Below are 23142 nucleotides of genomic sequence, written 5' to 3'. Positions count from 1 at the left end.
TCTTACACAATTGTTTTAAGACAGAAGATCTAGGGAAGGCCAGCGTGCTTGGCGAGCCATTCCGCTGCATCGGTCGCTCCTGCCATGACCCTCTGACTCTGGAAGACCAGCGCAAATTTCAACGTCGCTACATACGCTTTGCCATGCATGATATGCTCAGAACATTGCATTGATGGCAAACCCCAGGACCGCCGACTCTTAAACCGAATGCGCAGACCGTAGGTCGATAGAGAGAGATGTTTTGGAAGGTCACAGGCTTTGCATCCCCAGGGCCAGTTGAGGTCAGTCCTAGCAGTTCTGGCCGCGCAGCAGGGCGTGGCTTGAGGGTGCATTCCTTTTTAGCCTGCAGACTATGATTGGTGCTGACCTGAGTGTTCGCTCAACTGAGACATGAAATCACAGTACTGGCGGGGATTTTGCACTGGTGCTTTCGCGCAGCAAATCCTTGACAAGGAGGAGTTCACGCTCGAGGAGCTGCTTGAGGAGGATGACATCGTGCAGGAGTGCAAGTCCCTTAACGGGAGGCTAGTTGCCTTGTGAGTGGCCAGCTTCGGGCGGGCCCGGGTCAAGGGGCTGATCTCCCTCGACATTGACACAACGAGCCCTTCCCCTGGCCGCAGCCTACGTGAACGGAGCACTGTCGAGCAACTTATCAAGTGAGCTAGAGCGCTGGGCTCATAGCGGGTAGCAGCTAGCTCGATGAGGAGTGCGTGCTTAACACTAAAGCGGCATGCAGGTACATTGTCGAGCCGCCCGGCGAGCTAGATGACCCCAAGCGCACGTACAAGTAAGTAATGATGCATGTGCGCGCTTATGGTGCCCGGAAGAACGCTTTGTTGCCTCCCCAGGTACCCCTTCACCTCCTGCGAGGTGTTCTGCTGCGAGGTGGAGGCCGTGTTTAACACGCTGCTGGAAGATACGGACCTCATGCGTCTCCTATTCTCGCTTTTGGACTCGGAACCGCCGCTCTCTTGCAAGACGGCGGGCTATTTCGGCCGGGTCGTGTCGCATTTGCTCTTGCGAAAGACCAATGAGATGATGCAGTACTTCCAGGTACTCCCAAGAGCCGCGCGTCGGGGCTCCCCGCGGGGCTCCCCGCTCATACAGTGGCCGGAGCAGCGGCGTAGGGAATGGGGCGCTATTGGCTGCAGAAACCCTAGGGTGGGGGCTCACCAGGACAGGTTGAGTGTTGCCCCGTGGTGTTTGCCCCAGCTGCAGCCATTCTGCACGTACTTACCCACCGGCCGCCGCCACCCGCCTGTAGCCTGGCGCACGTGTTTCACGGTGCCCGCTTATGTCATGCCCCTTTCGTCGCTTGCTGCCGCTCAGGAGAACCCGCATATCCTGGAGAAGCTGGTGAACCACGTGGACACAACGTCGGTCACTGAGATTGTGAAGCGGCTGGTGGGCGCCGACGAGCAATCCAGCATCATGTTCATGCCCACCTACGCGCAGTGGCTGGCGGACACGCCGCTGGTGAACCTGCTGCTAAACCGGCTGGGCTCCAGCCACAGCGTGGAGGTGCAGACCAACGCCGCAGACATCCTGTCCGCCATCGCGCACACGCAGCCCAGCCCGCTGGCCGCCAAGCTGACGCGCGAGGAGTGCATCGGCGCGCTGTTCACGCATGCGCTGCAGCCGGGCCGCGCAGTGCTAGTTGCGGCTCTGGACGTGTGCATTGCGCTGCTGGAGCCTAAGCGCAGCAACGCAGAGCTTCTGACGGACGGCTCGCCGCTGCAGGAGTCAGCGCGGCGGGCCAAGGCGGAGGCGGTGGCGGCCATCGTGAACCATCTGCCCAGCCTGGTGGAGCTGCTGCAGCAACAGGAGGGCGTAGCGGCCATGTCCAGCCTGGACACGCCGTACGGGTTGCTAACGCCGCCGCTGGGGCGCGCCAAGCTCAAAGTGGTGGAGCTGATGGCGGTGCTGCTGCGCAGCGGTGACGTGGTGGCGGAGCGTGGCCTGGTGGGCGCCAACGCGGTGCCGGTGTGCCTGGAGCTCTTCCGCGCCTACCCCTTCAACAACCTGCTGCACCACAATGTGACCGCCATGCTGGTGGCGGGCGTTGCGCGGCCCAGCGAGGGCCTCATCCCCTATCTGTTTGAGCACTGTAAGCTGCTGGACTGGCTTACCAGTCTGCCCACCGAGGTGCGGCCGGCGCCGCGGCCCGGCTTTGAGGCGCTGGCGGCGGGCAAACCGGTGCTGCGGGCGGGCTACCTGGGCCACGTGATCCAGATTGGCAGCACGCTGGAGGGCGTGGCCAGCGCCAGCGCGGGCGTGTCGGCGGCGGAGTCGGTGAACCGGGCGGCGGTGGAGGCCTACCTGGCGGCCAGCGCCAGCTGGCAGGCCTGGCTGGCTGCGGAGCTGCACCCGCGGCAGGACGTGGAGAACATCTCCAAGTGGCAGTGCGGCCGGCCCGCGGCCACGGACCTAGCGGGGATAGACAGCGACGGGGATGAGTACCAGGTGCGCAGTGCGGCAGGGGCAGCGAGGGGCGGACATGGCGGCAAGAAGAAGAGGTAACGGCGCGGCTGGGGGCTATGCAAGGTTGGGCGACGGGAGAGAATGGGGATTCGGAACAGACCTACGGAATGATGCTCGTAGGCCGGTCGAGGGGAGTAAGAAACGGACTGGCGCCGGCGCACATGCCAGGGTGCACAAGGCGCACAGGAACGTTGCCAGGGGGCGCCAGGGACGTGTCAGAGTCTGCATGCCAGGCACCGCACGCGCTGCCGGTTGGGGACCCTGGATGTCGTCAAGTCGCCATGGCACCGTTGAAATGCCCTGGCAGCGGCAGGAGCAGCCGCAGGGGCCCGTCAGCAATTGAGGGCTCGAAGCGCTGTGATATGTCTAGTTGTCCGGAGCCCATACACCGAGCTCCCGTACTCATCCGGGCCGCCTTGCAACCATTATTCCCTACCTTTTCCCCTTCCCATCCTCCTCCTCTACCTCCCCGTTCCCTTCCAAAGCAGAACGACATGGACCTGGGCGAGATTCAGGGCATGCAGCCGGCCCTGTACCACCGCTACAACGTGGTGGACGAGGGGGACGATGAAGACGAGGACGAGGACGACGAGGGAGGCGCAGGCGGCGGGTACAAGGGCACGTCCATGTTCGAGGCCACAGGCGGCGTGGGCGAGGAGGACGACGATGAAGACAAGATGGGCGGCGGCGGGGGCGAGGACGGGGCGGGTGGCAGCGACGGGCTGACGGAGGCGTTGCACTCTATGAACCTGCGCGACCGGGAGCTGCTGGCGGCGGGCGGCGAGGCGGCGCCAATGGAGGACGCGGAGCCGGGCACATCTGCGCACGGGCCAGGGGCACGGCTAGGTGAGCAAGACTGGGGGTTTGGGCTTTGTCGCTACAACTGTAGGGCTGGTGGTGTCAGACCTAGGCACGGGGTGACGAACGCATGTCCCAAGCATGCGACAGCCAACCTGCGCATGCCGTGTGCTTGCGTTTGTGGCTGTACACCAGTACCGGATAGCGCCCTGATTGAGAAGGGGCAGAGCGCCGCGCTCCAAGATGCAGAAGCGTATAAATGCAGCGCGCCCTCTCCTCCACTGACCCTGTCCCGCCCCACCACCGCACCTCACCGCAGGCGAGCCCGGCTCGGGTCCGGACGACGACGAGGTGTTGCTGGCCACCAGCGACGATGAGGAGCCGGGGCGCGGAGGAGCAGGCAGCAGTCCAGCAGGCGGGGCAGGGGCCAGCAGCGGGGCAGGCGCCGTGGCAGCCGGCAGCAGCGGGACGGAAGCGGCGGCGGGCGAGGCTGGTGCTGCTGCTGGCGGTGGCGGCGGCGGCATGGGCCTCAGCAGCTCCACGGACATGGTCATTGGCGAGGAGGAGGGCGGAGCAGCAGACGGCATGGGCGGCTCGGCAGAGGTGTGGAAGCCAAACTGGTCTATGGCATTGTAGGGGGCCGAAGAACACGAGGTGGCGTCGGGTGGGTTGTGCAGGGCGTGAGCTGAGCGCCAGTAGGTCCAGATGCTTTCCGGAAGCATGGCTTGGACGCGACAACGGGTGTGGCTCCGGTGCAGTGTTCGTGATGAGCTGGTGGCATGGGCGCGTGAGCGTTGAAGCCTTGTTGAGTTTGGCGGTTAACCAGGACGCGCGAGGGCTGCCGGGCAACGTCGGCGAGGCGAGAAACAACCTCTCGGGAAACTAGACTGCTTCCATGAACCGTGCAGGCGCATGCTGTGATGCCGCCGGGGCGCAAAGGCATGTGGCGTGCCGTCTGGTCGCCGCATTGTCCCAAAGTAGGACAAAGCATATAATGTGCATGGGTCGCGTCAAGATCAGGTACTGGAGCATTTAGCCAATGCCATAGACGTCGCCATGTGTGAAGGGCAGCTCTGGACTAGGGCATCCAATGTGGCGTTGTACAGTCTGCCCCGCGCGGCCAGCGCAGGCCATGCGCGCGGCTGCCAGGGGACCTCGATGGCCACGGTCTGCATGGGGTCATGGTCTCTGGATATCTTGGCGGCAGCGCTGGCGTGATAGGAGTTGACTGCGTGGTGCACGCTGCCGCATGTGGTGCCAGGGTCACATCCGAAGTTGGCGTCCGCCGCTGGGTGTCCGTGTATATTCATTCGCTAGGGTCTGCATGCTGAGAGTGTGCCGGTGGGGCGGGCAGGGCCAACGACGTGCGTCGATTTGGCAGCACGGGTGGTGGCTTTGTTAAGGCCTGTACAGATTGCTATTGGCAGCGGGACACAAATGGGGTTGGTCCGGAGCAGCTGTTTCACATACCGTACGGGGTGCTTATGCGAAGGCAGTGAGGAAAGTGCGCACAGGTGCCCGAAAGGACCCAGCCAGGGGCATACCCGGCGAGGGCACATGCTAGGGGCTACATGCTGGTGGACAGATGGGCTGCGGTCTGGCCCATCCTAGCATATCTCTGTGGGCCTGCACGTGTACTCCAGGAACTGTGTGGGCAACAACAGCTGGAACGATTCAAAATTTCTGTCAAGTCAGGTCAACGTCACGGATGGACGAAGCAGCTCAGGTCGTTGCGGCTTGCGGCTGCAGACCGAACTGGTAGCATTTATTAACAAGTGTTCCCCGGTCACGGAAAAGGGGCTGAGCCCCTCCACAGTCTGAGGCCGAACAACCTCATCGCCTGGACATAGCCGGGGTCGGTTTCCACAGGCACATCGCCGAATCAGGTGCATAGCAATCGCGATGCCACAGCAGAGCCAACCGCAGCCAGACGCAGCATAGTTGTCAACAGCCGCACTACCGTACTTGTCATGCCGCTACGCATGCCCTGCCAGCCCCACCGCGGACCGCTACCCTTGCCGCTACCTAGACACCAGCCGGCTCCTCAGCCTGTGAGCTTGCGCCGCTTCTTGGGCGGCGCTGCGCTTTCCTCCTCCACGTGGCCTTCTCCCGCCTTTCAACAGCAATCTTATCCAGACAACAACAGCAATGGTGCGGTAACATCTGTCCATCTGCCTCCCTAACCCATCGGATTATGTTCCCGGGGTGCGCCCGTGGGGTGCCATCTTCTTCTTCTTCGTGCACTCGCTGGATGGATTGAGGTCCAAGCAACCGAGGATGCTTTATGAAGAGAATGCGCACGTAGTCTGGAGAGGAAGTAGGAGCAAGCGGTCCCAAGGGCGCCTCATGAGCATGCACCATTAGAGAGCCACCTTTTCTTGTTCGATAGGCCTTACGACGCTGACCGTCGCCTCCATGAAGTCCAGTCAACTGCACACAACTGCTTTCCCCGCATTGTTCTGCATTTCTACGCACTCGATGATTCTCCGTACTCATGTAAAGCCTTGCACCGTCCGCTTACACGCCTGCCCGCCTCGTCCTGCTACACCTGCCTCTTGCCGCTGGCACCTTCTACCGCTTGCGTGCCGCCTCCTCTGCCTGGAATTTGTGGACTGCGTCCTGCAGCGTGGACCGCATGTGGCCGCACACCTGCGACACGTCCTCGCACGCCGCCTTCACCGCCTGCATGGCCGTCACCTTACCTGCGAGGACAGTGGGGGAGTCGACATCAATCCCGAGTTATGGCTGTCCATGAACGACGGGTAGGGTTGTGAGCATCTCAGATGAAGTAGTAAAGTGTGAGGAGGGGGAGGGTGGGCACGGCCAGTCCTGGCGAAGCACGTGGAGCAACTGGACGCGCGCTCAGCCCTCTGCTTGCAAGCTACCTATTACCGTGCTTGGGGCTGATGTCCGCGGCTTCCGTAAACGGTCAGTAGTGCCCCACGGCAACTAGGACACTCCTCCGCACATAAGGTATCCACAAGCACTAAGCCAGACTCGGCATCTCCTGCAGCGGCATCGCGTACAAGCTGCCTATGTTGCGGCAGTCCCGCTCTCCGAGCCTACGGCTCTCTGCCCTCGCTGCCCTTCATCCTTTCCCGCCACCCTTACTGTTGACTTTTCCACCTCACTGGTGTGGCCAACGCCCCTCGCCGCACCTGTGGTCTGCACGCGCAGGTTGACCAACTCCTCGGAGGGGTGCGGCATGCTGTAGCCGCAGAACGCCACGTGTGGACTGAGCGAGGGGCGATGACGGGGGGAGGCGCGTTGGTCGCACGTCTGGGTTTTGCAGGTTTGGAGGCCGACCGGGCGGCTTGGCCGTGTGGCGTCTTCCAGCGCAGCCAAGAGCAGTGCTGCCAACAACCGATACAGGCCCACCCAGCAATTAGCGGGTGCATGCCCGACTCCGACCCTCCTGGACACGTCTTCATACACGTTCTACAAACACGGCCGGACGCGGGTACGCCTGCACACACCCCTGCGTGCGCCACCACGGGTCGAGGTACGCACGGTGCCCTGCCAAGGCGCTACCGCAGTGCTCCAAACTCTCCAGCCCATATACTGCCGCCCAGCACCCGCCTCCTTCTCCCCCCTCCCCTGCCTATCCACGCACTTCTTGTTGAGGAAGAAGCGTAGCGAGTTGGCCAGGGTATGGTCCTCCTCCTCAATACTGAACGTCGCCGCAAAGAAGTCAGTGGCCTCGCCCTCCATGGTGCCTCTGGCTGTCTAGGCGCTACAACAGCGTGCTCCGCTATGCGCTATCTGAGTGCTGCCGAGCTGCCGCGGGCGGAGACTAGGGCGTTATGAAGCGCCCCAAGAAGCGTATGGGAGGCCCCAGAGCGTGCTCAAAAGTTGTCCGGGTACAAGGCCCGTCAGCGTGGTGGCCCCCGACCGTGAAGCTTGCTTGTGATGCAAAGTGAGACGACTGATGGAGATAAGGACTCAGGCTCGCTCGCACGAGAAGATGCGCAGCCGGAGTGGCGTAAAAGACGGTCGAGGAGGAAAGTTAATTATCGTACACAGTATGGGTACCTCAGGAGTCTGTTTTAATTTTTAGTGCAGGGCGGGGCGGCCTCACAGCAGCGAAAACAATGCGTCGTACGGCTGCCCGGGCGGCGAGCCCTGAACTAGGCCGGACGCCCCGCATACCTCCCTCTCCTAGACAAGCATTAAAATGGTCGCCACCGGACTGGCCGTGGGCCTTAACAAGGGCCATGTGGTCACTAAGCGGGAGCAGGCTGTGCGCCCGTCTCGCACCAAGGGGGTAAGTCGCTGTAAAGGCATCAGAAGCATTATATGGCCTTATTCATGTGAATTCATGCTTACCGGGCTTTCGGCGGTGCTCTGCAGCGTCTTGGCAAGCGCGTCAAGTTCGTCCGCGAGGTGATTCGCGATGTGGCCGGCCTGGCCCCCTACGAGAAGCGCATCATGGAGCTTCTGAAGGTTGGCAAGGATAAGCGCGCCCTGAAGGTGGCCAAGCGGAAGGTGAGCGACGCATCTTTGGCGGCTGCCGCCTGCGGGCTCAGTTAAAGGCCCTGTGCTGAGGCAAGCTAGGGATCGCATTTGCAAAAGGAAAAATGCTTTTGCGGCGCCCCTGACGACCGTTCCCGTCGGATTGCTTTCGCAGCTGGGCACCCACATCCGCGGCAAGCGGAAGCGTGAGGAGCTGGCGGGCCTGATGCGCAAGATGAAGAAGTAAAGGAGCCAGGTGGCGGCTCTCACGGCAACTTGCCATGTGTAACGCGTGGAGTTGGGACTGGCGCTGTCTGGGGTCCCGTAGTGCGCGTGTAGCGGACTGCAGGAGCGCAGCACGGCAGCGTCAGCGTCAGCGAGCCTTGGCATAGAGCAGCCAGCAGCACAGCAGCATGGCGGGTTGGGCAGGGGGAGCGTCGCGGAGCGAAGCGGGGCTGCAGGAGCGGCGCAAGGTGGACGGTGGCTGTCTGCAATGGCGCGGCTGGGCGGGAAGCGCACAGCGCTCGTTGCGGCGTTGCCTACGGCCGCAGGGCCCGGCAGAATCCGGCGGCAGGTGCTGGTTATGCGGGGCCAAGCACCTGCTGGCCAAGCAAGCTGGCGGCGCCTCCGCTGAAGCGGAGGCTGCACGTGCATGGGCACTGACCATCCGGGGGCAGTAGTGTGGCATGTGCGGTTGGTGCCAGCCAGTGCTGAGCCATGCGCCGACACCCGGACCGGGGGGGAGGGAAGGACGCAGTGTGCAGGCAGGGGTCAGGAGCGTCAGCATCTTTGGGGCGCACGCGCAGCGTTATCATAGTCACCTGCGATGATTTGCAGAAGCGATGACAGCAAAACACATAATGTTGGGAGAACAATGCATATGCGTTTGCTGGCGACGCCTCGCTTGACAGCCAAGGAAAGACAGTGCCGCGGGCAGATGGGACCCCCAGGGACCCGTGCATGGGTCAGTAAACAACGTGTTTCCACGGTGCGTGTCGTTTCTGCGACCCCAGCTCATTCCATTGTACACCGAGATTGCGATGGGTGAAGGGGTCGGGCAACGTCAGGCCCTGGACTTGGTACGCTTGCAAAGGGCTCAGGGAGTCGCATCACAGCAGGCGGGCTTAGGTGCAAAACACAGTGAAGCTCCAGCCGCAGGAAGGCCCCAATTATTGGTTGCATGGCTCTCAAATGAAAATTTTCCAATGTCTGCTGAGGCGTGTTGAATCGGCCCCAGGCCCTCGTCGCCCCTCGATGCCCCATCGCATAGTTTGCTCTGCACGAGGAACGTTGACGCCCTCCACAGCACGCTTTGTCCTTGCTTTGCGTCATTGTTATTGCTGCAATAGCGCAGCAGCACCAAACGCAAGTTTTGACACCTTGTCAGCGAGCACTTTTACCTATCCTTGCCCCACGCGAGCTCAGCTTTTGTGCCAAGCCGCGCCAATTACCACCCAATTGAGGGTATTGCCTTGCACAGAGCTAAGCAGCTGCTAGATTACTGATCTAACGCTCGGGCGTCCTCGTCAAAATGCTCTCCGCCCAGACCTCGCGGACCTGCTGCTCGCAGCGTGGTTGCAATGGAGTCAGGATGGTACGTGTGGGCTTGCCGGGCATGGTCATGCGTCCGGCGCAGCGGTGGCATTGGCGCGGCGGCATTTTTGCTGCACGAGCGTTTGCCAAGCGCCTCTACGCGCGTTGCCAAGAATATGAACAGCTAGATTGTCAATGATGCGATATCTCGGGGGTTGAATCGCACCCGATCTTCAAGGGAGAGCTTTGGGAGCGTTGGAGGCGTTAGAGCGCGAATCCCATCTTAAACGCCTGCTGCGAGGCGCACCCCGCTTCCCCCGGACCAGTACTTATAACCAAGTTCAGCCTTGCGTCATATGGATATGCCGGCACTCGTGTGTTCCTTCCAGAGCTCCTAGTTGCCGCGGTCGCCGGCACGCTTGCTTTGCCCGTCGTGCTACCCCAACGCATGCCTGCTGCGTGCGCCTGCCCGCCCAACTCCCTCCCCGCTTGCTCCAGGCGCCGCAGGCTAAGCCGATGGTGGGCCGCGTGCCCGGCCGCTCGGGCTCCCCCTGCGTGGTCGCCGCGGGCGAGGCCAACGGCAGCCCCATCGTGACCGGCCCCATCTCCGTCAACCCCTCCATGTCGCCCGCTCTGGACCCGGTGGCCGCTGCTGAGGCCGGCAAGTCCGCCAAGGCTGTGGACCGCAGCAAGGGCCTGTGGACCCGGTGCGACAAGTGCGGCACCATCCTGTACATCAAGCACCTGAAGGAGCACCACCACATCTGCTTTGGCTGCAACTACCATCTCAAGATGAGCTCTATGGAGCGCATCAACCACCTCATTGACGCCGGCACCTGGCGCCCGCTGGACGAGACGCTGAGCCCCGTGGACCCGCTGGAGTTCTCCGACCTCAAGTCTTACACCGACCGCATCAAGGAGGCGCAGGAGAAGACGGGGCTGCAGGACGGCGTGCGCACCGGCACGGGCCTGCTGCACGGCATCCCCGTGGCGCTGGGCGTCATGGATTTCACCTACATGGGTGGATCCATGGGCAGTGTGGTGGGCGAGAAGCTGACTCGCCTCATCGAGTACGCCACGCAGGAGGGCATGCCCGTCATCATTGTGTGCACCTCGGGCGGCGCTCGCATGCAGGAGGGCATCTTTTCGCTCATGCAGATGGCCAAGATCAGCGCCGCGCTGCACGTGCACCAGAACTGCGCTAACCTGCTCTACATCGCCATCCTCACCTCGCCTACCACCGGTGGTGTGACGGCCTCGTTCGGCATGCTGGGAGACGTCATCATCGCCGAGCCGCAGGTGCGGTGGGCGTGCGGGGCCGTGGGAATGCGGGGGCGGGTGCTTGTTGGGGCGCCGGCGCGTAACGGTCCAAGAGCCAAGAGGGGCGTATATCAGTAAGTTGTATGCACGGGGAAGGAGCGAGGGGAATATGTTTGGGGTTACGCCGCATGGTGTTAAGAAGATGTGCGCGTTGGTTGGCATGTGTGTTAAGACGGCTGGGCGCTGGGCGGTGTGGAACCAGCGGCCTTATGACGTGAAGCAGACGCCCCTAGGCCAGGTGTGATGTGAAGTTGGATAGCCACAAGTGCAGCGTTGACTCCGCAATGCGCGGGTGATGAGCGCAACCGAGGTGACGAGCACATTACGGTACTCATCGACAGGGAGGGGCCTGTTGTATATCAACCGGCATGCACCGCACTGCTTGGCCTAGGTGGTCTAGCCAAGAGGTCAAATTCATATGAGTTGGGTATTGCATACAAACTGCCAACTGCCGCTGACGCTGACGCCCTGCCCACCCCACGTCCACCGTCGCCACTTCAGGCCATCATCGGCTTCGCGGGCCGCCGTGTGATTGAGCAGACGCTGCAGGAGCAGCTGCCCGACGACTTCCAGGTGGGGGCGCAGCGGGTGGCAGAAGGCGGGTAAAGGCGGGCGCACGTGTGGAGATGGCGTCGGGTGTACCGCGGGTGGAAAAGCAGAAGAGGAAAGGGGGTTGGGTGAATAGGCTGATTGGCGGAATGCTGGTGGATGGTTGGGGTGCAACTTGGGGCCAGGCGCGGCAGGGGAAGGGTCGGCGAGTAGGACGAAGATAGGAAACACGTCAGTACGGAAAATATATATGTTATGGCGTGGCCCCGAGGTGGGATGTGGAAGCTAGCGTTGACTGAGGAGCGGCTTGCCAGTTGCCGTCGTGCGGCGCACCGCGGCTGCCTTATTGCGTCGACCCTCGGAACTGCTCTTACGGCCCTACTGCACCATATCTCTTTCCCTTCGGCCTGGAAATGGCCCTCCCCTCTCCCTCACCCTCGCCCCCTTCACCCCCTTGCCCCGCCCTCCACCTACTCCCCCCCCAGACTGCGGAGTACCTGCTGGAGCACGGGCTGCTGGACCTGGTGGTGCCGCGCTCCTTCCTCAAGGGCGCGCTGTACGAGATCATTGACTTCTACCGCGCCGCCCCCTACAAGAAGCGCGGCATGATCCCCTTCGGCGTGCAGCACGGCACCTTCCTCACCACCGAGGAGAAGGTAAGCGGACAGCGGAGGGCCTGGGTGGACCGTACTGGGTGCGCTAGGATAGCAAGCGGAAGGCCAAGATAAGCGAGCGTATGACGTGGCCTGCTGGTTTCAGACGCAAGACAAGACATATTACCAAACCCTGCTCTCCCAATCGCCCTCCCCATAATCCCGTTTCCCTTGGACGTCTTCCTCGTCCAGGTCCGCCGCCGCTGGGCTCAGTGGAGCCGTGGCGGCAACGGCAACGGCAAGGACCTGGCTGTGGCGGGCGACAGCAGCACCGTGTCCTACCGGGAGCTGGTCAGCAGCTACCGGTGAGTCACACAGCGCAACAGCTGCTACTGCTGCTGCCATTGCTGCTGTAGGAGTGTGCGGGACAGGGAGAAAGCAGAAACGGTGCATGGGCGTCGGGGCGCCAAGGGATGCGATGGATGGAAAGGGTGACGGCACCTGCTATACGACGGCACATAGTATATACGGGACCAATCCTTCTGAACAGGGGCGGTCAAAGTCCAGGCATAGATTCTTGGATATTGGTTTGGATTGGGGACAGGCAAGCTGCTGGTGGCAGCCCATAGGCCGCCAGCACACATGGGGGTGGGGGTGGGTGTGGGGGCTGACGCTGGACAGCAGGAGGGGGCGCTGCTGGGAGGGCCATGGCGGAGGCAAGACGCACTCGCAGATGCATCACTTCATCCAGGACAGGATTGCCGCTCACTAACTGCGGACGCCGTCTCAGCCCTGCGTCCCAAACTGCCCGAATGCAATGCCGCGTGCTTTCAGCCTGTGAATGACCTTTGCCCCAATCCTCATGCGCACACACCCTCAGAACTCTGGTGGCTGGCGACGCGGCCTCCAGCGGCTCCTCGCGCGGCGCCGCCGCCCCGCTGGACCTGCAGGAGCTGCTGGCGGACCCGGAGGCGCTGCCGGGCGCCATGGAGCTGGCCAAGCAGAGCAAGATCGAGTGGATGGCACGCACCGAGGAGCTGCTGGCGGCGCAGCAGGACAAGATGCAGTACGTGTTCCGCATGAAGTAAATGGGGAGAGAAAGCAGATGAGGTGGTGGTAGTGAGGTTGGCGGCCGCCTAATGCGGAGGTGGGGCTGACGTGGGGGCTTACTGGCGGGAACAGGGCTTGGATGTAGGGAGGAGGTGTGGGTGGGCGTATACAGGGCGTGGAGTCGGAGCATAAACGGCGCGTGCGCGGTGCGGGCGGAATGGCCGTGGTGCGTCGGGATGTGCTGTGTTGCGTGTGCGCTGTGTGTGTGTGTGTGTGCGCGGGATGAGCCTCCCCATGCTATAAGCTGCTTGGGGCTGTGGCTGGCAACCCACTCGTACGGGGCAGCTTCAATTTTGGCGGTTTGTGCGGTTATGAGAGACCTTGTGACGAGTTTTATGTTCGAGAGCAGAATGATGAGACTACTTCGCCACCGCCCACAAGGACATCCCGTTGGGGGCGCAGTTGTGAGAACATGGCTCAGGGGTGACGCGAGGCAGAGCATATACGGAGTGCGGTGCAATGCAGCACCCCGAGCATCCGGTGTAGATGAGCCGCACGACAACACTTGTAGACTGAGAGCTGGCGGGCGGGCAGCAAGGTGTATAGCAGCGGCTGCAGTGATTGCCGCAGGGCGGAGATCGACATTACCGATTACGACGTCGCGAGCCCGTGCACGGCCGCTGAGGCTAGCAGCACAGCTCGGAGTGACATTATTTGCATGTAACGCACTTGGATGGCTGCACCTCTCGTGTATTACTGACCATCTTGTTGCTGGTGCGCTCCCGGGGAGGCGGGTGCCAGAGTTGCCCCCAAAACGCACTGAGCCGCCCGCGCCCCGCAGTTGCGCTGTAATCAAGGAGTGGCAGTCCAAGGGCGACAGCAAGGGCTGTCCTTAACACGCGACACATTGCTTTGCTGGTGCGCCATCCGCACACCCGTGCGAATAATCACGGCCTGGCCCAAACAGACTGGTTGACGCGCTCACCGTCAAGAAGCTTACACACAATGACAAGGTAGCCCACCCAAGGTGGCCTGTTTGCCAAACAATCCGAAACGAACACGTTGACTCAAGTTGTAAAGCCTGGTGCGCATCCTCCCTCTCGCTCTCGCTGCGCCGGCAATCGCCGCCGCCACAAACACCATCCCCGCCTCTGCCAACACACAACACCAAGCATCATACGAGCACTACACCACACCCTTCGCTGCAGGCTGGCTAGCCCACCCTAGGCTAGGAGAGGTCCCAATCCGGCCGTAACGCGGCGCCACAAGCAGCAGACGCTCTCATCTTGCACCGCTGAGCACCGCTTTAGGCGCCCTTGACGAACTGCACACCCTTCTCGATCGACGCCAGCAGCTCGGGCATCATGGCCTTGAGGCCGGCCTTCTCGTAGTCCGACAGCGGGCCCAGGTCGTGGATCTTGTCCACACCTGCATAGGCGTGAACAGCACATCTGATGTCAGGACACCGTAAACGGCACCCCGGCGGATGCACTCCGTTGGGGTTGCAGGCCCGTACTACCCCACTGGCTGTCAAAAATGACGTGCGTAACCCTCGTGCTTGAGGGCCCCCCTCGCTTGGAGCCCGTCCCACATTGAACAAACCTTCCCCACAAGGTCCCGCGACGGCATTCCCTTTTGCTGCGGCGCTGTCTCACCCTCGGTGCTGAGCTTGACCTTGGAGGCGAAGTAGGGCGCGTCCGTGACGGTGGACTCCACGTAGGTGCACTCCACCACGGGGGCGCCGTTCAGGCCGCGCAGGCACGAGTCCGCGAACAGGGCGGCGGCGTAGGCCATGGACAGGGTGGCCGAGCCCTGAAAAGGCATGAGGGGGGGGCAGGAAGGGGCGGAGGTCGTCGAAGGGATTCCGCTGCCAAGACAGCTATCAGCACATTGGTGACCTGCAGTCGACCCACCCTGCTGTGATGTGCCCGCCCCTAGTTGCTCCACATTCCCACTTGCGGTCGACAGCAGCCAAGCCGGTGCACATGCCTGTGCTCCCTGCTCTAGTGCCGACCCGCCCCGACCCCGGGCCCGCGGCCGCACCTTGCCGGCCTTGGCCTGCACCACCTCAGTGCCGCCGTCCTGGGTACGCTTGGTGAGCGCGTCCAGCACCTCAGCCGACATGGTGGCCTTGGGGGTGGCCTGTGGGGTGAGGGGGATAGCAGACGCAGAGTGAGCAAGCAGCAAGCTGGGACTGGCCACTGGCAGGCGTTCAGAGCGAGCTGCGGGTGCCGTGCCGATAATGACATCAGTCCTGCGCTTCGCATCGAGTCCCACATTTTCCCTTGCCTCGGTGTCGGGCTGACACCGTGGGCTGCCACATGTACTCCGGCCCACCTGGGAGAACAGCGGCAGGATGGTCACGCCGGCGTGGCCGCCCACCACGGGCACGTCCACGCTGGCCACGTCCAGGCCGTTCTTCTCGGCGTAGAAGGTCTTGGCACGCACCACGTCCAGGGTGGTCACGCCCATCACCTTCCGCTTGTCGTACACGCCCATCTTCTTCAGCTGCTCGGCCGCGATGGGCACAGTGCTGTTGACGGGGTTGGAGATGATGTTCAGCACGGCCCCGGGGCAGTGCTGGCCCACGGCGGTGACCAGGTCACGCACGATGCCGGCGTTGATCTGTGGGTGGCGGGCACATGTCAGGCGGGGTCAGGGGTTTATGCTGGTCGAGGGTGACACCCCCTATGCACCTGAACGCCTGTCCCGGCGCGACATCAGTCCTCTATCCCTTGAGCGCGCCTACAAACCTTGAACAGGTCGTCGCGGGTCATGCCGGGCTTGCGGGGCACACCGGCGGGGATGATGACCAGGTCGCACCCACGCAGGGCCTCAGCCAGGCCGTCCTTGTCGAAGCCCTGGAGAGGATCCAAAGGTACAACTGTCAGATCTAGGCTGAAAGATGCCTCGCGGCGTCGCATAACGACCAATCGGAGCATCGCTCTCGCGCATGCGCACCCACCTTGACCTGCGCCTTGGTGTTGATGTGGCTGACATCAGCGGCCACACCGGGGGTGCCAGCAATATCGTAGAGCGACAGAGACGACACCTGGCTGTTCATCTGCGCGCGCGACGAAGTGTTGCAGTGAGAGAGTGTGCGCGAAATCCCGGAAGCACCCGACACCCCACCTTCATGAGCATGGACAGGGGCTGGCCAATACCGCCAGCAGCACCCAGCACGGCGACCTTGCGGCCCTTGCCCGAGCTCGGAGCAGCAGCAGCAAAGCCCCGCGCGGCTTGCGCGGCCCACTTGGCCATAGCAGAGGAAGTAGACGAGGCCATGGCTGCTACAATAAAGTCAACAGGTAAAAGTACACAGACAGGGTTGTTTGGCAGCGTGCAGTTTGAGTCGGCACGGATTGACGATTGCAAAGACATGTGACAAGGCGTACCTGACAGACACAAATTGTGCAGCAAATTGCAAATAATACTAACCCGCCCCTGTTTTATTCCCACAGTGACGTAGACATGAAAAGTCCCGACCGGGGAGGGGGTGGTGGGGGGGGCCTCGGGGCAGCCTTAACGCAGTCGTGCCGATTGCAAAGGAGGTGCCACAACAGCGGCTTCAAAAAGCGGGGGATGGTTGCGGCTGTGCACGGGTTCGAGGCAACCAGTTCCACGCAAGCTGTCTCAGCGGGCCCAGAATAGCGCAGCACTTCGCACAATACTTGTCGTTAACCACCCACCAGTTATGCCCCCGCCCCCAGGCGAGCAGTGGCTGTCCGCGGCGGGCGGCGCCATCCACCGGGTGCTGCTGCTGCTGGCCGCGGCCGAAACGGGAGCAGGAACGGGAGCGGGAGGGCCTGAGGGCGCAGTGGTGAGGGACGGGAGGGAGCTGGGCCCGCTGTGGTACGTGTCTGCCAGGTGGACAGGAGGCGGGAGAATGGGCTCTGCAGCGGCCGCTCATGAGGCCGCGCGCGCCCCACTGGCGAGCAGCTGGGGGGCTGGGCAGGGGGGGGACTTGTTGGGGAGGACGCTGCAATGCGGGATTGCATTGATTCGCGGAGGATGGCGGGTGAGCGAGCCCCATTCGTGCAGCCGCCGCACACCAGCCACCATGGCCCTCGCCCTGGCCTGTGGATGCATGGTGGGTGGGTTGGCGTGCCGGTGTTGGACGTGTCGGTAGGCCGTGCCGCCTTGTCTGGCATCGTGCGCGTTCGGTTCCTTGAAGCATCGTCCATAGCCAAAGTGTAGGCAGGCGTGGGAGCCCCCTCCGTCTACCGACAGCACCTCCCAGATGACCGAGACCGCAGGATATGCGTGGAGCTCGCACTGCATTTCTGGGTTGGGCGACGATTCCTTGACTCTTGGGACCTAATGGGCTCGGGCACATACCCCCCCCACCCCACCCACACACACACATACGACACGCAGTGTGTTGTACACGTGCCCACACCATGTTGGGCGAAGACGTTGACCCTCACTGCACGAGTGTGCAAGGATGTACAGGGGCTAGGCGTAGGACCGTGCTGCTGACGCTGGTAGAGTGTGCGTATTGACCCCGTAGCCCCGCCCCACCGCCGGCCGCGTACTGTATGATGTATGGATTGTTAGTGTCATTGAATTGCGTAGATGCGAATGCGAATGCGAATGCGAATGCGAGTGGTGTTTGCCGCATGAATGCGGATGTTACAGAGGGGACAGTCCCAGCACCCGAAGACGCCGAGCCATCACATGCTATCAGGGCCCAACATGACTCCACCAACCCCGACTTTGCTGCAAACCCTCCCGCGGGCAAAGTCCGTGTGACTCCGCGCACAGTGAGTCCTAGCCAAGCCTCAACCCGCCAGAGCCCCACCGCTGTACCTCAACGTCACAAGCCTAGGCACAGAAGTGCCGGGAAACGTCTAGGCCGCAGGACACACGCACAGCGCACGCACTAACCAGGGCGCAAGCGTCCAGGTACTAGAACGGTTGCCCACGCGTGCATCCTGCCCACACACAAAGCCACCAACCACGCACAACCTCTCACGGCGAGGGAGGCGGGGAATCAGCGTCATGGCGGCATTATCTCAGCCCCATACTACCCTGCGTCAGCCCTGGTCATAAACGCATAGAGCGAAGGCGGTCCCGTCGCTGGATGGTGGCCGCTCCGTGCGGGTGGGGCGCGGCGCCTGGACGAGGGGCGGACCCTAGGGCCCCGTTAAACACCGAGACCAGGAGAAGATGGTGCTGTACTGTATGCATGTCCCCTGGCTTGGTGCTCTTTGGCTTGCATGGCTGGCTCTGGTAGTGAAGCGTAACGACCTTCGAGGGACAATGGGAAACCAAACAGGCACCCCTTGGTATCAAGCCCACACGCGGCATGCCATGGCGCCCGCACCTCTCCTGTACGTGCGAGCGCGCTGCCCATGAGCATGGAAAGCCGATCAAGGCAAGAGTGCGGGAACCCCTTGTGTTTGGCAAGTGTTCAGCTGTTAGTTGACGAGTGTTCCCCCCCCCCCCGGCCCTGCTCAGCCGCTCCGACGTCCACCAGCATCTGTCCCATCTTGCAACACCACTACCACTTCTACGTTCAGCGCGTCATGACGAGCGACTCTGTCACTGCTTACACCAGCAGCAATTCTGCACCAACCAGGTGTACCCCCGGTGCCGGTGCCAACCCGCCATGACCTTTCATGGCAGCACCCTCCTGCATACGCTCTGCCGAATGCACGAGCACTTCACTGTTGCCGTGCCGGGCCAATACTGTGCCACTATTATGAACACCATACGTAAATACCATGCCCAAACCTGCCATGGTGTGGCTCTGAAGTTGTGCAGGGCTGCTGCAGCCACTCCCAACCCCATGCACAGTAGGATAACACACGGCAGTCTCACAGGTCTGGCCTTCCGTCAGCTTCTTCCTCTCTCTAGCATGCACGCGCCGCCTGGTCGTGCGCCCGGCTTGCGCCAAGGCATGCGCCCCCAACTACCCTACACTTCCTACGCTGCGCCCACTGCTCCCAACGCCCACTGCCCTCACATTGCACCAGCTGCCGCTGCCGCCGCCGCCGCCGCACTGCTGGCCGCGATGCCACTGGCCAGCTGTACCAATATGAAGTTGCAGGTGACGCACGTGATGGCTGCCAGGCAGGAGTGTGTGTGTTAAAGAGCACAAGAAACGGTCAGCGTGTACGCTGTGTATGCGTGTGTGTATGTGTGTTTGTGTGTGTGTTAGAAAACGAAACGAACGCCCGCGCAGACGACGCCAGAGTTACTTACCGATACCTACCAATTTACCGAGCGTCGCGTGGCTGCCGTGACCCAGGTAGTCATACTTACCCGCGATAAGCCTGTAACCCCACGGGCGACCATTCGGCCTGACCCCCGCGATGCACCTGTATGCGTCCATGCTCCGCACCCTGGGCGCGCTAAACAATGTTTACCCAGCACGCCTAATTCCCAGATTCCCGCCCGCTGGTCGTAGTCGAGCTCACCTATAGGCAAAAAGCGGAAGCATGGGCATAGGGCGGCATATGTATGTGTGTGTGTGTGTGTTGGGGGGATGGAGGGTGTGGGGTGAAAAGGCGGTGGATTTGCGGCCGCAAAGTTCCATGCGGCTCAATGGCATTTTCATCATCCATCATTTCACCCCTCCGCACGGCCCCCGCAACCCCACCGGCCCCCACACTCACCCACTCCGAGGATGTCCATCAGCACCTGCGCGGTGTGGGCCAGGAGGGGCGGGCAGTGTACGGTATGTGACTATGTACAGCCCAGTATAGACCATTTCTAGTTTAGGGGCACACAGTAGTTCTGGGATACCGTATGTGGATATAGTATGGCGGATGGCGGGCACGCGTCTCGGCACATGGAATGCTGTTTGTCTGGGAACAGGCTGCTGCCAGCACGACACAGACGGGGACGTCGCAGTGGAGGCCGTACAGGGACTGCCCGGGGTCACCTGTGCCACAAGCAACCCCGACCCACCTGGATGCTTGTCCCAGCTGCATTTGGGCAGCAGAGCGCCAGTCGAGAGGCAAGGAAAGGCACAACGCGGCGGCATTAGCTCGGGGGGTGGGGCAGTCACGAGTGGTACGTCGGGCAGCACCGCAGGCACACTGGCAAACAAGCACCAGTGCACGCCCCTTTCACACAGCACAACCCCAACGCCACACCACGCCGTAGCCTTTTCCTGAATAGGCATGCCTGGAAGCCCCCACCCCCACCTACCATTCGCCGGGTCCACGCCCGCACGTGCCAGGGCAAAGGGCAGGCCGGTGCCCAGCACGACTGAGGTCATCACGATCAGGAACAGGCTAGAGGGAGGGAGGGGGCAGGCGGGGGGCGGCGGGAGGGGGCGAGGAGCGGGGAGAAGGCGGGTGTTAGACAGCTGCCCAGGTGCTCCCCAAATGACGCACGCCATTCCAAACCTCCTCCCCGATCCCCTCAACCCCCCTTCTTTCCCTCCCCTTCCCCTTCCTCCCTCCTCCCTCCCTCCTCCCTCCCCCTGCCCTCCCTCTCCTCCTCCCCTCCCTCGCCACCCGCTCTCACCTGATGCTGATGGCCACTGCGTTGTTGAAGTCACCATGTGTGGCGTACACGCGCAGGAAGCCGCCCGCAGACAGACCCGCGCCCAGCAGCACGCCCACCAGCGCCTGCTCCCGCAAGGTGGCGCGGGCCGAGGGCCAGGAGGGCCGGATCACACCCGTGGCCTGACCGAGTGAGGGAGAGGAAGGCGGGCGTTGTGGAGTTGGGGGCGGGCGAAGGCGGGGCGTAGGTGCAGGGCGCAGTGGAGCGAGGCGCAGGCAGGATATCGGGGAAAGGCAGACCACGTGACCAGACCCAGACCCATCAGGTGCCGACCTAGCCAAACCCACCCCGGCCCAACCCGACCCAACCCAACCCAACCCTGGCGATGGAACCAGACAGTCCTAGCCCCATTTACACACACACTGTCCGTAAGTAAGTCCGACGCCGTCTGGGCGGGCTTCGTTTTGTTGTTTCTTAACAAACACGTTTGCCCCACGCGTCACCCACCAGGCCGCGAATGACCTTGATGGCGGACTGGTTGCCTGGCGAGAGGTCACGTGTGGGGCCGGATGAGTGCGTGTGTGTGGAAGTATGAGTAATGCACTCATCTGAGGCCTTGGTCGCCAGGCCGCAGGCGGGTGGGCAGCGGCCAGCCCCAGCACCCCCTTCACCTGCCCCCTGCCCCACCCACCTGCGTTTCCTCCCGCCCCCACCAGCATGGTCAGGAACAGGGTCACCACCAGGTGGTCCCGGAGCAGGTCCTGAAGGGGTGGGGGAGGGGGGTTAGGGGGGGGGTTAAGCCGGTTCCTGGGGAAGGGCAGGGAGAGGGAGGGAGGGGTAGGCGGGGCATGTGCAGGCGCCACAAGCACATGGCCACACCAGGTACCGGTGTCAACGGTGCGCGCGTCCTCGCCCAGGCACGGGCGTGACCGCAAATCCTGCGGCCCCTGTGCCAGCACTCATGTGGGCGCCCACGCGCCTACCAGCCACCCCGCAGCGCCAACCCACCTGATATGCGTCAAGCACGAAGGAAGACGTGGACTGCACAATCAGCAGCCCCAGCAGCCAGCGGCCCCTGGACAGGGCAGGAGCAGCCGGGGTTGGGGTGGGGGCGGGGTGCCAGTGGAGGCGGAGCAGGGGCGGACTGAGGCGTGGACATGCGGCGAGCGGCATGAGGTGAAGCCTCATGGGCACCTGTCACCCGCCTCAACGCGGCACCCTGTCACCTGCCCAGGACCCGTGTCCATCTGATTGTGTCGCCACCACCCACCCAAGCGCACATACACAAACATGACGTGCATGTACGCCCCCGCCCTCCCCGCTTCCCAGCCCCTCCGCTCTGCCGCCACCGGCCCCTGCCCACCTGCTCAGCGCTTCCTCCACCACGGGCATGGGCGCAGGCGGGCCGCTCTCATCCGTGAGGTCACACCTGTGGCGGTGGCACGACCAGTCATGCATGCCACTATCCCGATCAAACATGGGCGGCCAGGCACACCCCTTCAGCCACACACGCCTTGTCCTGGCCCGCCCTCCCCCCCCCCCCACGCACCCCGCAGACGCACATGTCTGGGTCTGGCAGCCCCGAGTCGCACAGCTGCCCCCGCCGCGCCGCCGACAGCGCCGAGGTGCGCACCAGCTCCGCATCCAGACTGCCCAGAGACTCACTGCTGCCGCCAACCACACCCACACTGCCACCAGCGGCGGCAGCGGCCGCAGCTGCTGCTGAAGCCGGTCCCACGCCCACGGCTGAGCCCGCCAGCTGCAGGGGTACAGAGGCATTGGCAAAACAGGTTCCCGGGTGGGTAAGACTGGCATTGGCGTTTGTGGTCGCTTTGGTACAACACTTCTGCAGTGGCTTGAGCACGAAGCTGGTGCCAAGCCTTCCCAATGCCGCGCCCACAGCGACTCAGGTCAGTCAGGAGGCCGCTTACCAGGCCGGGCCCAGCTCCGCCCGCGCTGTGTGTGTGTCCCGGGCGCTGGTAGGGCTGGCCCAGTGGCGGACTGGGCACCACACCCGGGGTCAAGTCCAGTCGCCCGCCGCCCTCCTCGATACACAGGCCAGACGACGTCCCTGTCCCCGCAGCCCCGCCCCCTAACTCCGCCCGCGACCCCGCCCCACCGCCGGCCGCGTACTGTCCCCTGCCCTGACCAGACACGTGCCCCTGCCCCCCGTATATGTGCACGTGCACCTGGTGCAGCACCCCCGGACTGCCGCTGCCACAGCCCCCGCCGCCTGCTGCGCCGGACCCGCCCGCCGCCCCCGACGCCGCTGTGCCGTCGGGCCGCATCAGTGCGGGTCCTGCGCCTCCCCCATGCAGCAGCTGCAGCTGCGGCAGTGGGGCCACACTGGAGGCCGTCACCACCACCGCCTCATCTGGGGCGGTCAGGAGGGCAGCGGGCAGTAGTGGGGGGTGGGGGGGGTTGTAAATACCAGCCCAAGCATGGGCGAAGCGCCCGCAAGCGCCTCCCATTTGTGCTGTCATCACACACCTCTCCCCGAGTTGGATGCGCCTGTCTTGCCGTCCCCGCCGGCTGCCGAGTGCGCCAGCATGTGTCGGGGCTTTTTGGAGTACTTGGAGGACACACTGGTGAGTGACCACATGTAGCTAGGGTGGCAGGGAAGGGCTGAGGCCGGCGCTAAGGCCGCGCAGCAGCAGGCAGCGCGTGAAGGCGCGGGACAGCGGCGGGACAGTTGCTGCCAGCCGGCCATGCCGGCCGCGCAGACCTCGCTCCCTTTTGAGCTATTATCGCAATGCGCCAAGGATGGAAGGCGTTTAGTCCGCGGGTTACGCTTTTGCGAGAGCGCGGGTGCAGTTGTGTACTTGATGGCGCTGCAGGCCAGGAAATCGCCAGCGACTATCCTTTGCATGCTTCGTTGTAAGGGTGAGGTGCAGGTACTAGTTTTGAG

The 23142-nt window shown here is 63.0% G+C and overlaps 7 protein-coding genes across 9 annotated transcripts; 4 read left to right on the top strand and 3 right to left on the bottom strand.

Moving 5' to 3' along the window:
* Nucleotides 1-101: 101 nt before the first annotated feature.
* CHLRE_12g484150v5 (uncharacterized protein) lies at nucleotides 102-5057 on the top strand. 2 transcript variants are annotated; one of them, XM_043067808.1, is made up of 8 exons: nucleotides 102-281; nucleotides 439-536; nucleotides 621-656; nucleotides 737-787; nucleotides 849-1053; nucleotides 1330-2463; nucleotides 2970-3327; nucleotides 3599-5057. In XM_043067808.1, the coding sequence occupies exons 1-8, from the start codon at nucleotides 237-239 to the stop codon at nucleotides 3913-3915; spliced, it is 2244 nt and encodes a 747-aa protein (XP_042917903.1). In that variant the 5' UTR covers nucleotides 102-236; the 3' UTR covers nucleotides 3916-5057. The 2 variants fall into 2 exon arrangements, with proteins under 2 accessions (XP_042917903.1, XP_042917902.1); XM_043067807.1 differs by having other exon boundaries at nucleotides 2967-3327.
* A 2-nt stretch (nucleotides 5058-5059) lies between these two features.
* Nucleotides 5060-7301, bottom strand: CHLRE_12g484100v5 (uncharacterized protein). Its single transcript, XM_043067806.1, has 3 exons — nucleotides 6893-7301; nucleotides 6438-6514; nucleotides 5060-5981 (listed from the first exon to the last, which is right to left on the bottom strand). Exons 1-3 carry the CDS (start codon nucleotides 6988-6990, stop codon nucleotides 5851-5853), a joined length of 306 nt encoding a protein of 101 aa, XP_042917901.1. The 5' UTR covers nucleotides 6991-7301; the 3' UTR covers nucleotides 5060-5850.
* A 100-nt stretch (nucleotides 7302-7401) lies between these two features.
* Nucleotides 7402-8937, top strand: CHLRE_12g484050v5 (uncharacterized protein). Its single transcript, XM_001703136.2, has 3 exons — nucleotides 7402-7543; nucleotides 7630-7764; nucleotides 7907-8937. The coding sequence occupies exons 1-3, from the start codon at nucleotides 7454-7456 to the stop codon at nucleotides 7976-7978; spliced, it is 297 nt and encodes a 98-aa protein (XP_001703188.1). The 5' UTR covers nucleotides 7402-7453; the 3' UTR covers nucleotides 7979-8937.
* A 111-nt stretch (nucleotides 8938-9048) lies between these two features.
* CHLRE_12g484000v5 (uncharacterized protein) lies at nucleotides 9049-13512 on the top strand. The gene is made up of 6 exons (XM_001703135.2): nucleotides 9049-9325; nucleotides 9763-10563; nucleotides 11086-11157; nucleotides 11619-11789; nucleotides 11979-12091; nucleotides 12607-13512. Exons 1-6 carry the CDS (start codon nucleotides 9323-9325, stop codon nucleotides 12812-12814), a joined length of 1368 nt encoding a protein of 455 aa, XP_001703187.2. The 5' UTR covers nucleotides 9049-9322; the 3' UTR covers nucleotides 12815-13512.
* A 7-nt stretch (nucleotides 13513-13519) lies between these two features.
* On the bottom strand, nucleotides 13520-16141 carry CHLRE_12g483950v5 (uncharacterized protein). Its single transcript, XM_001703115.2, has 7 exons — nucleotides 15909-16141; nucleotides 15742-15840; nucleotides 15530-15637; nucleotides 15114-15401; nucleotides 14820-14918; nucleotides 14432-14588; nucleotides 13520-14204 (listed from the first exon to the last, which is right to left on the bottom strand). The coding sequence occupies exons 1-7, from the start codon at nucleotides 16059-16061 to the stop codon at nucleotides 14083-14085; spliced, it is 1026 nt and encodes a 341-aa protein (XP_001703167.2). The 5' UTR covers nucleotides 16062-16141; the 3' UTR covers nucleotides 13520-14082.
* A 100-nt stretch (nucleotides 16142-16241) lies between these two features.
* Nucleotides 16242-17437, top strand: CHLRE_12g483926v5 (uncharacterized protein). Its single transcript, XM_043067805.1, has 2 exons — nucleotides 16242-16596; nucleotides 16644-17437. Exons 1-2 carry the CDS (start codon nucleotides 16471-16473, stop codon nucleotides 16686-16688), a joined length of 171 nt encoding a protein of 56 aa, XP_042917900.1. The 5' UTR covers nucleotides 16242-16470; the 3' UTR covers nucleotides 16689-17437.
* Nucleotides 17438-18009: 572 nt separating this feature from the next.
* CHLRE_12g483900v5 (uncharacterized protein) lies at nucleotides 18010-23101 on the bottom strand. 2 transcript variants are annotated; one of them, XM_043067803.1, is made up of 13 exons: nucleotides 22725-23101; nucleotides 22166-22608; nucleotides 21797-21993; nucleotides 21598-21663; nucleotides 21243-21309; nucleotides 20926-20995; nucleotides 20742-20776; nucleotides 20256-20416; nucleotides 19935-20020; nucleotides 19692-19708; nucleotides 19397-19421; nucleotides 19148-19198; nucleotides 18010-18844 (listed from the first exon to the last, which is right to left on the bottom strand). In XM_043067803.1, the coding sequence occupies exons 2-13, from the start codon at nucleotides 22520-22522 to the stop codon at nucleotides 18741-18743; spliced, it is 1236 nt and encodes a 411-aa protein (XP_042917898.1). In that variant the 5' UTR covers nucleotides 22523-22608; nucleotides 22725-23101; the 3' UTR covers nucleotides 18010-18740. The 2 variants fall into 2 exon arrangements, with proteins under 2 accessions (XP_042917898.1, XP_042917899.1); XM_043067804.1 differs by lacking the exon at nucleotides 19148-19198.
* Between the last annotated feature and the right edge of the window lie 41 nt (nucleotides 23102-23142).

The sequence above is a fragment of the Chlamydomonas reinhardtii genome, chromosome 12 (assembly GCF_000002595.2).
Source record: "Chlamydomonas reinhardtii strain CC-503 cw92 mt+ chromosome 12, whole genome shotgun sequence".
NCBI lineage: Eukaryota > Viridiplantae > Chlorophyta > Chlorophyceae > Chlamydomonadales > Chlamydomonadaceae > Chlamydomonas > Chlamydomonas reinhardtii.
The sequence above is the reverse complement of the archived record's forward strand: the minus strand, read 5'-3'. Positions and strand labels throughout refer to the sequence as shown.

What these genes read in the sequence shown, in the direction of transcription:
- CHLRE_12g483950v5 (XM_001703115.2), bottom strand. Translation starts at nt 16,061, where the DNA reads ATGGCCTCGTCTACTTCCTCTGCTATGGCCAAGTGGGCCGCGCAAGCC. An exon ending in ACACCAAGGCGCAGGTCAAG is followed by an intron (nt 15,638 to 15,741) that starts GTGGGTGCGCAT and finishes GATCCTCTCCAG; the next exon opens with GGCTTCGACAAGGACGGCCT. An exon ending in TGCAGGCCAAGGCCGGCAAG is followed by an intron (nt 14,589 to 14,819) that starts GTGCGGCCGCGG and finishes ATGCCTTTTCAG; the next exon opens with GGCTCGGCCACCCTGTCCAT.
- CHLRE_12g483900v5 (XM_043067803.1), bottom strand. Translation starts at nt 22,522, where the DNA reads ATGCGGCCCGACGGCACAGCGGCGTCGGGGGCGGCGGGCGGGTCCGGC. An exon ending in GGGCTGCCAGACCCAGACAT is followed by an intron (nt 21,664 to 21,796) that starts GTGCGTCTGCGG and finishes CCACCGCCACAG; the next exon opens with GTGTGACCTCACGGATGAGA. An exon ending in GGGGGCGGGAGGAAACGCAG is followed by an intron (nt 20,777 to 20,925) that starts GTGGGTGGGGCA and finishes ACCTCTCGCCAG; the next exon opens with GCAACCAGTCCGCCATCAAG.
- CHLRE_12g484150v5 (XM_043067807.1), top strand. Translation starts at nt 237, where the DNA reads ATGTTTTGGAAGGTCACAGGCTTTGCATCCCCAGGGCCAGTTGAG. An exon ending in ACTGTCGAGCAACTTATCAA is followed by an intron (nt 657 to 736) that starts GTGAGCTAGAGC and finishes AGCGGCATGCAG; the next exon opens with GTACATTGTCGAGCCGCCCG. An exon ending in GACCCCAAGCGCACGTACAA is followed by an intron (nt 788 to 848) that starts GTAAGTAATGAT and finishes TTGCCTCCCCAG; the next exon opens with GTACCCCTTCACCTCCTGCG.
- CHLRE_12g483926v5 (XM_043067805.1), top strand. Translation starts at nt 16,471, where the DNA reads ATGCCCCCGCCCCCAGGCGAGCAGTGGCTGTCCGCGGCGGGCGGCGCC. An exon ending in GAGGGCCTGAGGGCGCAGTG is followed by an intron (nt 16,597 to 16,643) that starts GTGAGGGACGGG and finishes CGTGTCTGCCAG; the next exon opens with GTGGACAGGAGGCGGGAGAA.
- CHLRE_12g484050v5 (XM_001703136.2), top strand. Translation starts at nt 7,454, where the DNA reads ATGGTCGCCACCGGACTGGCCGTGGGCCTTAACAAGGGCCATGTGGTC. An exon ending in GCCCGTCTCGCACCAAGGGG is followed by an intron (nt 7,544 to 7,629) that starts GTAAGTCGCTGT and finishes GGTGCTCTGCAG; the next exon opens with CGTCTTGGCAAGCGCGTCAA. An exon ending in TGAAGGTGGCCAAGCGGAAG is followed by an intron (nt 7,765 to 7,906) that starts GTGAGCGACGCA and finishes TTGCTTTCGCAG; the next exon opens with CTGGGCACCCACATCCGCGG.
- CHLRE_12g484100v5 (XM_043067806.1), bottom strand. Translation starts at nt 6,990, where the DNA reads ATGGAGGGCGAGGCCACTGACTTCTTTGCGGCGACGTTCAGTATTGAG. An exon ending in CGCTTCTTCCTCAACAAGAA is followed by an intron (nt 6,515 to 6,892) that starts GTGCGTGGATAG and finishes CCCCTCGCTCAG; the next exon opens with TCCACACGTGGCGTTCTGCG. An exon ending in CCTGCGCGTGCAGACCACAG is followed by an intron (nt 5,982 to 6,437) that starts GTGCGGCGAGGG and finishes CTGTCCTCGCAG; the next exon opens with GTAAGGTGACGGCCATGCAG.
- CHLRE_12g484000v5 (XM_001703135.2), top strand. An exon ending in AGCTGCCCGACGACTTCCAG is followed by an intron (nt 11,158 to 11,618) that starts GTGGGGGCGCAG and finishes CTCCCCCCCCAG; the next exon opens with ACTGCGGAGTACCTGCTGGA. An exon ending in TCCTCACCACCGAGGAGAAG is followed by an intron (nt 11,790 to 11,978) that starts GTAAGCGGACAG and finishes TTCCTCGTCCAG; the next exon opens with GTCCGCCGCCGCTGGGCTCA.